Source organism: Harpia harpyja, chromosome 12 (genome assembly GCF_026419915.1).
Source record: "Harpia harpyja isolate bHarHar1 chromosome 12, bHarHar1 primary haplotype, whole genome shotgun sequence".
Classification (NCBI taxonomy): domain Eukaryota; kingdom Metazoa; phylum Chordata; class Aves; order Accipitriformes; family Accipitridae; genus Harpia; species Harpia harpyja.
The window spans coordinates 12,778,379-12,791,744 of record NC_068951.1 but is presented as its reverse complement, the minus strand read 5'-3'; the positions used below and the strand labels follow the sequence as shown (position 1 = coordinate 12,791,744).

The window sequence follows — 13,366 nt, the reverse complement described above, 5'->3', positions numbered from 1 at the left end:
TGAGGGACCTACATTACGAAGTCTGAGCTCCCTTTACAGTCAGTCATTAGGACACTGTCTAAGCACTATATGTAAAATGTGATTTCTTTTTCCTATTTTAGGCTTGAAAGCCACAGGTTTTAACTATTCATGACTCCACTGCTGAAAGTCAGAAAACTCTGAGACTACACTCAAGCCCAGGCTATCAAGGTTTTCACATTTTCTGCTACAAGGAAAATTCTGAAACCACCTCCCACATGAACATTATTCCCTACCACCCATGGAATAAGGTTAACTTAGGAGTATGGCAGTCTGAGCACCAACCAGCGGCTGGAAGTCTGGAGATCCTCCACGCAAGCCACAGTACCTTACAAACCCCAGCCCTTGGGAGCTTTCAGACATGCTGTGAAACCAGTATTTCACTCTGGAATATCCATGTGCAAATGTTTCTGAGACTTTTTTTTTTTAAACCACCTGGCACATGCCAAGCTTCAAATCTGTATTTCACACCTCCCCTCCAAAATTATGCTTGCTTGCAAACTGAAAATGTTGCATTTTAGTCAACTTTAATGAAATTACGTCCCCAAGGAATGCTAACAGATGCCACCTAAGGTTAGATACTGACTGCACAAGTACCATGCACTATGCTTCACAAGTCACGCTCTCTTGCAAATAGATATGCAAGACAAATTTGCTTGTTTGTGATCATTTCCCAGCAAAAAGCTAAACAAAATCATGACACTCCTAATTACGGACAACTTACAAAAATTACAAAATTATAAATTTTCCCACATGGACCTAATTTCCACCCAAGAACAAAGACTTGCCCCCAGCCACATACTCATCTACTGCTATTTTTACGCAGAACCCAGACTCATCACCGTATTAAACAACTGATAAATGAGACTGGCACACATCACAAAGAGAGCTGTGACCTGGAGCTGTGCCACCTCATTCACAGCACAGACTGGAAGATGCTCAATGAATGAGCCAGGTGCAAGGAATCTGTTCAACCATACAGTTAAAAATCAGTGTAGAACAGCTGCTTTCCACCCTCAGCACTATCTACCTGGGGTGCACTGACTTTGGCAGAGACCCTGCTGAGAGAGCAGGATGGGGCTGTACAACTGATCAGCATCCCCAGGCTGTACGAGCTAAAGCCAAATATACAACAGGCACAGAAGTACCTGTACTTTGGCAAATGACTGGAAAGTTTAAAGCACACAACAGAGCAAATTAAAAATTATGTAGACTTTCTGAAAGCTCTGCCCTTGGCACCCAGAAAGCATCATTGCGATCCTGCCACAAAAGAATCGCTACAGCGTTTTCCACCTAACCATGGCCCATTCCCACAGCTGTGCCAGGGCAGCTCTGTGCAGTGTCAGGCAGAGCTGGACCAGAAAACTGATGCAGGTTTCAGGACAAGGCAGGAAGAAGGCTAGGTTTGCTAGGTTGTCTTTAACTCAGATCCATCACATCCCACTGCTCAATATGGGTTGCACTGACATAACTGAAGGGACAGTGGGAACAAGCAGTGGTGAACAGGAGGCTGTTTACGCCAGCACCACCACTGAAAAAAATCCCTGCTAAATTATGATTTGACATTACAGAGATAAACATCATCCCAAAACCCTAAATAAAGAACTAGAGAAATCAGAAGGAGAACAGAGAAATGGTATTTTCCAAGGACACTTAGAGGAGAAGGTTGCTTTTTATACTCTGAGGAAGTTCTTTGAAAGCTGGGGATACTGCACTGATGCCATGTGCTGAGGAGCAGGACAGAAGAACAAAGTAATTTAATTACGATAACTGTGGTTACTTCCCCAAGAGCTGACTTCCTCCTCCGCATGGCACTACTGCGCCCGCATGAATACAGCCCGTTGAGCCCAGGGTGTTCTGCGCTACAGGTTTCAGCTAAGAGACTGGCAACAGCCTCCTTGCTCCCCCTTCACTACTGCTGTTGGGCTTAGTCTTGTTGCTATTTATCAGCCAGAAAAACTTTTGACAATGACGACAGACTCTCCTGAATCAGAGAAATAAAGAGCATCCATGAGAAAGACTAATACATGTTTTTGTCTGACAGAACCTGCAGGGTCAGTTGAAAACCAAGGTATGGAAGGGCCATTCAAGGAAGACAAGGGCAGAGCAGAGGGAAAAAAAAAAAGTCTGTGCATCCCTCTTCATCATGGAGGAATTTGGGGCGTGAGGGGCCACAAGGGCAGAAATCTCAAACTATGAAGAACAGTGCTGAGGATCTCTCTCAAACTGAACTGTCTATAAGAACTGTGGAAGTGAACAAAATAAACAGTAACAAATCACCAAGATTAGACAATATTCACCCAGAGGTTCAAAAACCCCCTTCAGCATGAACTGAATCTCTCACTTCAGCAGTAACTGAATCAAGACGTGCAGTGTGTCACTTCCCCGACAGTGCATTAATACGAAGTAACTGGAAGGTGGCAAATGTCAAGTATTAAGAGTATCCCAGTGGAGATCTGTGGAAACACAGACTAGTACATTTGACACCTGCTCTAGCCAAACTAATAGAAATTGCAACAAAGATTACGCAGATACTTAAAAAAACCCAAACAAACATATATTGGGGAAAAAAACCCACATTCACAAACCTATAAAGAGTTTTTCTAAGGTGTCAGCAAGCAAACAGGTAAGGGAGATCCAGTAGGTACAATCTGCTTGGGTGCTCTGAACACATTCAGCTGCAGTGCTTTGAAAGGCTTCTGCAGACACTGAGCCACCACAGGATGAGGGGAAAGGTCTTCTCTTGGGTAAATATCTAGTAAAAATGAGAGGACTAAAAGAGAGGCAGCAGAACCGTGCTCTTCAAGTACTGATGTAGCAAAGAGACAAATGGTGGAGAGGGCCTCATGACACTGAGATTACAGAGGGCCATCAGACAAATGATGTTTTAATAGAACCCACTGCTTAGACAAAAAGGCAAAAAGATCTATTGGGAAAAGGAGAGAAAACTTCATTATGCCACCATATAAATCAATGACACAGTGTCTGGGATACTGCATGCAGTGCTGCTTCCCCCAACACAAAAATGACAGAGAAAATGTACAAAAGAAGAAAACAAAGATGATTAACACTGAATAATGGAAGAGGCTAGAAAGAAACAAAATAACAGCTGAAGAAGAGGGGCCTATAAACTCATGAGTGACTTAGGAAAGACGAACAAGGAATGAATATTCAATACATCTTCAATAAGCAATGGGGAGCAATAAATGAGAGCAGCTGCTGAGAGCTTGGGGGGATGATGAGTTGCCCGTCCTCACACAGCCTAGAGATGTGAAATTCTGCCACGGGACACCGCGGGTGCTGAAAACTTCGGAAAGAACCCAGGTGAACTCACACAAGACAAACCCACCAGGAGCCAGCGGAACCTGCAGTGCCGCCCCTGGCTCAGGAAACCCACAAACCGCCGGAGCTGGGGGGCACCGGGCCGCACCTGGCACCCCAGGCCCGGCCCCACGCACCCATCCGCCTGCCAGCCCGGCCTGCCAGCGGCCCTGGAGGCCTCTGCCGGCCCCTCACCCCGGCCCCGGCCCCGGCCCCGGCTCCCGGGAGCGCCCACCAGGACCGGCCCAGACGTCGGCCCCCGCGGTGGGCTGAGCCCCTTGGCCGGCGCCGGCCCCCTCACCGCGGCTTCGACCTCCTTTGTGGAGGACTTCGCCCCCCAGCGCTAAGGAAAAGCCCCGCTGCCCCACCCCGCAGGCAACGGAGGCCCCCGGCGGGCCTGTCCCGACGGCCCGGGAGCGGCTCGGCCTCGCCGCGGGAGAGGCGCACCCCGCCGGTGCCTCGGGCCCGCCCCCCTCGGCCCGGCCCCGGCCCCGGCCCCGGCCCCGGCCCCGGCCCCGGCCCCGGCCCCCGGCGGAGGCACCGTCAGCCGCCCCCGGCCAGGCCCGGCGAGGGGCACCGCGGGAGGCCCCGGCCTTACCTGCCGGCTGCGCGGCCCGCCAGCGGGGAGGCGGCGCCCTGAGGCGGCCCGGATTTGCCGGGCCGTACCACTGCGGCCGCGGAGGGGCGGCCGGGGCCGGGGCCGGGGCCCGGGCCCGGGCCCGGGAGGCGGCAAGGCCGCGGCCCTGCTCCTCAGCGCGGGCTGGGCCTGAGACCCGGCCCGCCTCGGGGGCTCACCCCGGCTGGGGCCGTTGCGCCGGGGGAGGTGGGGCAGGGCGCTGGGGCCGTGCGGGGAACGGGCCGGTCCCCGGCAGGGGACGGGGATGAGGGTCACGGAGCTGCAGGCCTCCCTGCCACTGCCAGCACGGCCATGGGTGCCCATCGCTCACCCACTGGGAGCCAATGTCCGAACCTCAGCAAACACTGAAAATGTCTGTTTCCAGCAAATGAGGACAAAAGGAGGTGTTGCCTGGGTTCCTAGGCTGGAAAACACAGCGCGGGAGCCCTGTGCTGGGGAAGATGAGCGGGACAAAGACCCCAGCGTGGCTCAGCATCCCCGCACTGGAGTGGGCTGCCAGCAGCATCCACGTCACCCTTCACCCGGTGAGACCTGGCGCTTGCATCGGTCATTTTTGAAACAAGCACAGCACCTGTTCGCAGCGGGTGTGAACCACGGCGCCTACATACTCTTACGAAGTTTCCAAAGAACAGTAATTAATTGAGTAATTAAACAGAAAAACTTTTAGACTGCTGACCCACTTGTCTCACCTCTCTGTGTGCTTCCTCTCCAAGCATTGGGTCTCCCAAGCGGGCTTCCTTCGCTAGAGGTGAACCTTTGATGCAGGTATTTAGCATTGGTGCGGGTGGTCCCAGGCGTGTGGCAGTGCTTGGCAAAGCGCTGCCTGAACTGATTTTAGAGGAACGTAGACACTCCTTGAAATTCTTCAGCGCGATCTGTCTCTGCAGCCGTAACACCTCTCTCTGGGATTCCCGCAACAGGCGATCAAACTCGATGACATTCAGGCAGTGAGGGTCATCCTGTGGGAAACACAAACATGACATTGTGTTGCTGACAAGCTCTAAAAGGTGGGACAGGTCGGGGTGGTGATTTAACATACAAACTCCAGAAGCCTTAATGAGGAGACACTGGCGAAAACCAGGTAGTGTGGCAGACAGATTTCTGTTTCCTGGGTCTCCAAAGCCTCAAAAGCAGTCACTTTGCATCCCTTATGCAAATGCATTATTCCTCCCACAGATAAAAACTAGCCTGTAATGCTTCTGCAGGTATCCCAGCCCAAAGCAAAAGGGCTTTTCTAAGTGTGTGCTTTCACAGTGCTTGCCAGCAGAGAGCGTGTCAGGATAATGTAATTTCATTTCCCAGCCAAACGAGAGCCTTAGCAAGTTTACCTCCTTGCTGTGGGTGCTGGCATTCTCTGCAGCCCTAACAGTGGTTAGGGCTTTAAATGCTGGAAAGAATGAAGAACATCTGGGATCTGTTCAGTTTTCTCTCTCGGTCTAATGTTTGGTTTTCAAACATTCTTGATTTCTAACCTCGTCAGAGACTACTGTCTCTGTGTGGATGGACCCCTATCTTTAGCAAAAAGGGTCACTCCCATTCACTCCGGACACAAAGCCAGCAGCTTTGGAGGGAAATCAGTGCAATCTTACTCTCACAAAAATGGTGAGAATATGTCATCAGCTTGTTTAATTCTTCAAAGGTTTTCAGATTTCAGGAAGCTGAAGAAGCACATACCTGCATGTCCATACATACGTACACAAAAGCTGGTTATGAAAACCTGTCTTTACAAATACGCTGCTGGAGGAGACATTGCTCATTCCCCTGGAAAGCTCCTAAGCCAGTGAATTCAACATATAATTGGTATGCAGGACAAATTTAATCAGATTCCCCATTCTCTTCTTTTTCACCCTAAAAATAGCATGTGCTTTATAAATACAATTTGTGTAGAAAACCATGGTTACTCTCACACTACAAGGGGGAAACTGAGGCAGCATTAATGGGAACTGATTACAGATTCAAGAAGTGAGCAGCTGGGTCTCCTCTGTGCCAGACCCATGTTCAGGCTATCAGGGTAGTAGTTCTTTTAACAAAATTGGCTGTGGCTCTGTGTAAAATCTCCCTTCCCCCACCAAAAAAAAAGGCAGCTATTCCCAACAGACAGCCTCCGAAGCCTGGGGGAACAAGGGACTAGAAAAAAAGCTCACTCCTCCACTCATAGTTTCTATTATACACCTCCCCTGCAGCTGCCTGGCTGTTGCCCTCAATCCTCTGCTTCCAAGAATCCATGCTGCAAGAAATTGCAGCCTGTTTTAGCTGGAGCTGGGGTTTGGTTGGAAGCCCATCACCAGAGCATGATCTCAGGATATAATTTTATCCTAAGAGCCCTGACTTTGCAAAACAAGGCCAATGCTTTTGCAGCCCGGCACGCAGGGTGTCCATCCTGCCACTGGAAAGGAACTGAGTAGATCCATATCATAGCTACTGAAAAAATTGTGCTGATTTAAATACCCTAGATTAAAATTGATTTGGTTACAAACTCTGAGCATGCACATAATATCTCTGCATATAAACCCCTTCATTGGCATAGTGCATTTTGCATGCTGCAGACAGATTAGGTGAATTTTGAATTTTAACTAGCTGAAAATTAAAATTTAATGAGTGGCTTGCTTGGAAGGGAAATGGGAAAAACACGATCAGACAGAATGATCTCTTCTCTGCGGATTCCCTGCTCATGTATCGATGCCCCCATTACTGGTCCCTCAGCGGTTACACAAACAGACCATCTGGTCTCACCTGCTGAACCGGGGTGGTCACCCAAGCCCTAGCAAGGCAGCGGCTGAATTCATCAGCCCTGAGGACTGCAACCATGTGTATTTCCTTGGCTAGTAATGAATCTTGCTCACCCGCCTTTGTCACATTCCTCTACAATTTGTCACTCCTGTCCCTGTCAGATTCAGTTTGCCCAGCATGCTCTGCTAGGAGAACCAGACTGTTCTGCAGAGGGTCTGTTCCCACTCCTGTGGGGGTCTGCGGTGAGAAATCAAGAGGACAGAAAGGGAATTTCTTCTTGGTGACACCATAGAGCACAGTCAGACCTGGATAACTTTCTCCTGTGTTTTAATGCCAGAAGGGATCGGTGGGGCAGCCTGTACAAACAGCAAACACCCAATCATTCTTCTGATGAGATCTGCATTAGGGAAAGACTGAGAATCTACCTTCAAACCCATAGTTAAAGTGAACATACGGGGAGGTCAGGGACAGAAATAAAACTGCTTTCAGCGAGAAAGTATTTGTTACCTAAATATCATGTAAGTAGGGTAGGTAGAAATGTAAGTATTCATTCAGCTCAGCTGGGTGCTGGAACATAGGGTTGCACTTGACCACATTTGCATTAGCAGAACAGGGGGAATCCAGTGCAAGCCCTAGTGTTATTGAGCTTCTCATGAGAGTTTATTAACTGACCTAGACTAAAAACATCCAGCTTGTGAACAAAAGACATATGTGATATGCCCAGAAGAGGTTGCTTTAGTCACCTTGAGTGGGAATCATTTCACCTAGCTTCAGATGTCTGCAGAGGCTCCTTCCAGAGTCATCGCAGAGAAGTTGTGCTTTGAGGGAGTGACACATCCAACCAGTTTTAGACATCTGTCTTGGGATCAGCTGAATTATCCCTTTATCCCATCATTTATATTGGCAAGTTCTGTGCTGGTGCTGAGCGGAACGTGGTCACCAGCCCAGGTGCAGGCATCAGCATTGTAGATGATTTCATGAACACTCCCCCGTCTAACGATTTGTACCCTTAGTCATAGTCATACAAGGATGCACCTGGTTGTCACCAGTCTCATGGTGGCTGTGAGCACTTAGAAACCTGCAGCTCAAGACACGGGATTTAGACTGGTTCTTGGGAACATGCTTAGCTGGTTTACTTTTTAAAGAAACACTTTAAAAGGAGGTCCTGCTTCTACATCTTCCTTGAAGCTCAGCACTGTGAAAAAAAGTCATCCTGTATTTGTGGCTTCTTGGGGTTTCCCAGGGGGGTAGTTTTAGTCACTGCTGAAGATGACAGCTCAGACCCATGAATTCATGGAGGGACAACCAGGGTGTCCCCCAACGCACTGTTCTGGAGGGGACCGGACACCAGCTCTGCCACACACTCACCCAATGTCTGCCATCCAAATCACACATCAAATGCCCTCTGTTTCCAATTTGCACTTGGGGCTAATTGCCCTCATCCCGATTCCTGGAGCCTGGTTCCCATCACTGTTGTTGCACTGCTTGTCCCCAGCCACTGACTGATGTCCCAAAAAGTGTCTCACCTTCCCTGCGATGAGTTTAGCCTGCAGCTCCCGGCACTCCTGCTGCAGAGCTTCAATCTGCTTGTCTTTTGCCAGGAGAGCACTGGCTTGCTCTGTCAGGTCCTTGGCACGCTGGCAGGCAAATGCTTTTTTACACAGCTCCAGGCTGGAGCCCTTCAGAGGCACTGGAGCAGTTACCTACACCGGAGAGAGCAGCAAGGGAGAAAGCCACATGCGTTGGTGTTTGTTAACCACCACCCCATCACTGCAACAGCCATCGGGCAGGGAGCACTGTCGAGAAACACAGCCTAGCCCCAAAGGACAGACAAGCAGAGGAGCATGGCAGATGTACAAAAAAGTGGGAGGAGAAAGGAAAAGCTGGATGGAGAAGTGGATCAGAGAAGAGGTGGGAAGGAGAAGGTGCTCAGCAGATGAGGCCAATGGGTATAGTCAGCACAGGGGGTGCAGGCAGGGCAACAGCTGGTGGGGAGAGGAGAGAAAAACACAACAGAGGCAGAAAGACAGGAGAAGGCAGCAGAGAGGAGGAGAGGAGGATGGCAGGAAAGATGAGCATGGGAGCAAACTAGGAAGAGAAATGGAGCTTCTGTGGGTTTCTAGGCAGCGGGAAAGAGGGCTTCAGCGTGGATGGGTGGAAGATACAGGCAAAGGGGAAGGCAAAAGAGAGAGCCCAGGAAGGGCCAGCACAGCCAGGGAAGGAATAGGGGATGTTCAGCAGGAGGAGCAGTTCAGCTTCACATGCTCCCTGCGAGTGAGGGAAGAGCCAGGGTGGGGACAGCAGTGTGCTACAGGGGCAGCAGGGCTGACAGGGACAGGCAGCTGGCTGGGCACAGGCTCGGGGCAGAGGCCTCAGGAAGGAGCTGAGGCTGCCCGGCTGCAGTCTCCCTGGGATGCCTGCTCTCAACATGTGCCCCCATCCATGGGGCCAGCTGTCCCACTGGGTACCAGCACCGCAGAGCTGGAGGAAGGGGCAGCTCATGCTCCCCTGCTCACCCCAACCCTCTGGGCAGTGAGGCCACATCCAGTCCCCGGGTTTATCAAACAGGGCCTCTTCCTGTCCAGCTATTTTTGGCTGCACAAAGCCTGACAGTTTGGCAAGGGTGGGGACTCTCTCCCCTGCCTGATCAGGAACATGGCATCCTCTGTGCAAACTTTTCCTCCCCAGGTCTTCCCAAGCATCTCGCCCATGTGCAGAAACAACATGCTGGGCCCTGGCTCCATGGGATCTGTGTACCAGGCAGTGAAGGCAACTGCTGCCAGATTAACCCCAGCTCCTCAGGGCCCTTCTCTGGGCATGCAGCTGCCTGGTCCTGCCTCCAGCCCACCCTCCACGAGCCTCAGCTGTCCAAGGACTTTCTGCTCTTGGGAGACCTGAGCCAGCCCAGGAGCCCAGCGAGTTGGTTCTCCCAGGGCTCACAGGTCTTAAACAGTCACCACCCCAAAGGAAAAAAATAAAACAGTATTTGTATAGTTGCTGGAGGGTCTGCATAGCTGTTGGATGTACATCAAATGATTTCTCTTAACACAGTATCTGACAAGCCCATCTGGCAGCAACTGTTGACCTGCAAGTATGAAAACCCCATGACAGAGGGGTGGCACAGTGCCTGGGGGCAGAGAGGGCAGGCAGCGCCAGGAAAACCCCCTACCTTCTCTTCAGCAAGTCTTTCACTTCCTCCCTTCTATCCTAAAGGGCCTGAATTCCCCATCACAATCCCTGGTTTCCTTCCAACGGCAGAAAGGTTTTCCCTTACTCCACTGCAATTAGGAAGCTCATGGAAGATCCAACATCCTACAGTCATCTCCCACCACTCCCACACCATGTCAGATACTACAGGGTTTGCAACAAGCTGCTGTTGGGCTGGAGAAAGCAAAAACCATGCAGCTTGCACAGCAATGCAAGCGAGGTGTGGATGGGGCAGATCACAGTCCCTCACCCCTTCCTGTTTTGCTTTACCGCACTCCTTTTCTTATTCAAATATTTCCTGTTTCTGTTTGGTGAAGTCAGATGAATTATTTTCACGATTTGCCCAGGGAAAGCTGAGCTAATTACCTTAAACTAACACCACAAGGTAGGTCAGCACGTTTACAGTGAGAAACTAAGCAGGGGGGAATTGCTCAAAGCCAGCACCCCACACACAAGCAGAAGCAGCTGGCGATGGCGGGGTTTCGTGATTCTTGCCCTGTGCAGGCTAAAGGAAGGGGGAAGGAAAAGGCCTCTCTAGCTCAATAGAAGTAGCAAGCGAGAAGTCCCAGCAATGAGGTGCTCTCCTAGCTCAGCTTCCCAGCAGCGGCAAGCCCCGGCACTCACGACTTTGAGGTTTGCCTCCTGGAGTTTCCGGGCTCTCTCCTCCAGGCGCTTGGCAATCACTGCCAGCTCCGCGTTCTTCCTCTTCAGGTGCTTCACCTTCTCCTCCGTCTGGGGAAAGCAGCTCCTGCGCTAGATAACAGAAGGAGAGGTTCAAGGCGAAGCCCCCACTCAGCTCGAAGCTGCGTGCTAGGGTGTTAGGGGAAGCCAAAGTCTCTGGCCCTGCCTGATGTGCTCTGCGCCCACAGGGCTTTTCCCACCAAGGGCTTGGCCTGTTCTCCTATAACTGTCCCAAACATTAAACACCAACCTCTGCTCTTGTCACCTCTCCAGTCACTTAAACCCGTGTTTTTCCCATTATTTTTGTTACTGTGACTTCTCGGTCCCTATGAGATGCCCCTCACCCCACCCCAGGCCATCCTACAAGGTCCCTCTCCATCCACAACATGCTCGTTGCAGGCTCTGCCTTTGCCAGGTGGGGCTCAGCGCACCTCCAGCATCAGTCTGGACTGGCCACCCACCCTTTGGGCTTTCTCTTCCAAAGTCTTCCCGGTTTATTTCCCTGGGGTTACAGGACTCAACACATTGCTGCGGATTTGTGCTGCACTGCCACTGCAAGCTTCACCGTTGTCCTTTTTCTCATGACACTGAAGCATGAGTTGGGGGGGGAACGGGGAGAAAGTGGCAAAGGACTTTATGATGTTCGCAAAGCAAATTTCCCTTTTCTTCCTATTGATTCTGTTTGCTCTTAATCCCCTTTTATTTGTTATCTGTCTGTTTCGATAAGCTGCCACTTGCCGATGGCTCGTTCTCTCAAGGTTGTACCCAGATGTGTTGTGCTGTCTTTTCACATCAGCAAAAATGTCAGGTCAGCTGATCCTTCCAATTATTTTCTTCCCTAGCCCTGTGAGATCCCACCATAGGCGCTTGCTGCTCTCACTGCTTTTGTTCAGCCAGGAGACTGAGGCTGATTTTTGAGAGTAAGATTTGATGAGAGCTTACACGGCAGTGCTTTGCTAAAATCCAGATGACTGATAAGGGGTAACATCCCAGCGTGCAGGTCATACTGGATTTACGCTTTTAGTGTAAGAAAATTATCTAAAATATGCATTTTGAATTTGGTGATATAAATCTGAAATGCTGAGCAATCAAATTTTCAGGGGCCCAGGGTGGCCGCATCCCCAAGCTGCCAGGCTGCGCAAGGGCCTGATGCTCTCCAGGGGGGATGCAGGAGGGGAACGTCCCCTCTTCGTATTTCCTGAGGGTCCTGGCTGCCCACCATGGGCCTGGGGAGCCAGGGGTGGGGAAGCAGGGCAGAATGGGCAGCCCAGGCTGTGGCAGCATGGCTTGGCTTTGGGTGCTGGGGGTGCAGCTGGGGAGGACCCCGGTGCAGAGCTCCCATGGGAGCAGGAGGCAGTGCTGCACTGTCACCCAAAGCCGAGGCTGAGTGAATCAGTGTTTCTGCTTTTCCAATTAAAGAGGAAACAAGAGCGACTTCCCTCTCCCCTGCTGTCAGCTCGCTGCTGCCTTGCTCTCTGCCTGCTCTTGGGGCGGCTGCCTTAAAACCTCTTGTGGTTTCCAGCAGCCAAGTGGCACCAGACAAAGATGTCAGAGGGCAGCGGAGGGTCCTGGCTCCACTCTGCATCGCAAGGAAGGGGTCCTGCTCAAGCCAATGATGGGTGCAGTGTGAAGGTACCCAGGGGACCCAAAGCACCCAGGCCCCCTTTCCCCTCTGGCTTTGCCCAGGGGATCCCGTGTGCTGGCATCTCTTGATGTTGGCAGCAGACGGCAGCTTGCCCTGGCTGGGAATCCCTCCCCACAGAGCATCCTGTGCCGGCAGCCGGCCCAGCACCTGGCCAGGGCGCGGGATGGGGCCACATCCTCTGCTCACCAGCAAGCTGTTCTCTTCGGCCAGGCTGGAGCAGCGGTGCCGCAGGTCCTCCAGTGCACTCAGGAGCTTCGTGTTCTGGCTCACGAGGAAGCTGTAGTCAGCCCCGCTCTGCAAAACAGCGCGGGAGAGGCAAGGCAGGGCTTCACCTGCCTGAGGCAAGGAGGAGAGGGACCGCAGCTGCACACCTGCCCTGGCCCCACAGCAAGCCCAGCCTGGCTGCATGGGAAGGCTGGCAGGGTCGGGGTGCAGGCAGCAAAGGGGCAGAGTGGGATGCAGAGGCTGATTTCAGGAGGAGGCAAGGGGCTGCATGTCCTTTGGGGGACGAGTGCCCTTCTGGGCCAGGCTACATCTCCTGTAGGTGACAGCTACTGTCTCCATAGCTTTAAAGATGCTTTCAACTTGCACCTGGGGAAAAAGCCCAGACCCTCATGTCGTCCTCAGCCGCTTGCATTTTGCCACGGTACCATCTAAACTAGCTCAAGTTAAACACTAGCAGAGCCAGCAAGAGCCAGGCAGGCAGAGCGCAAGCCATGACACCCCAGACACGTGCGCTGCTCCCCACGGCTCAGGGACCCGGCGGCCTCCAACACCGCATGGCTTTCAGAGGTGACGAGAGCTTCTCACCCACTTCCCCATGCCAGCTCCCCTGGTTTGGCCCAGGAGCCCGCCCAGGAGCCAGGCCCCGGGCCCTGCCCTCTCTGTGTCAGCCTCAGCTCCGGAAGAAGGCGACATGCTGGATTTCTCTGCAAAACACCACCTTAATTTTGTCACATCAAAAGCATTAGCAGCTCTGCCGGGAGTTGTATATATAGCTTTGTGGTTACTGTTTCCTGCTCAGAGCAGCTCACCACAGGCTCGCTGCTGAAGCAGGCTCCCAGAAAGTATTTTTGTGCATTAGCAAAGCTCATAGCCAAGCTATTGCTTCACAGCTGCCATACGGC

General features: G+C 51.8%; 1 protein-coding gene across 12 annotated transcripts in view; it reads right to left on the bottom strand.

The window, feature by feature from the left end:
• TSPOAP1 (TSPO associated protein 1) overlaps positions 1-13,366 on the bottom strand; it is a 73,553-nt gene that overhangs the window by 48,121 nt on the left and 12,066 nt on the right. For 11 of the 12 annotated variants that reach the window (XR_008237410.1, XM_052803052.1, XM_052803053.1 and 8 more), the window contains exons 2-5: positions 12,426-12,533; positions 10,538-10,666; positions 8,233-8,409; positions 4,666-4,935 (exon numbers count right to left, since the gene is read on the bottom strand). Coding sequence is in view for 10 of the 12 variants with exons in the window: in XM_052803052.1 (XP_052659012.1) it covers positions 4,666-4,935; positions 8,233-8,409; positions 10,538-10,666; positions 12,426-12,533 (684 nt within the window). In the remaining 2 variants the exon portion in view is untranslated. Of the gene's footprint in view, positions 1-3,937; positions 4,026-4,665; positions 4,936-8,232; positions 8,410-10,537; positions 10,667-12,425; positions 12,534-13,366 lie in introns of those variants that run through there. The other variant, XM_052803063.1, reaches the window with a different exon arrangement.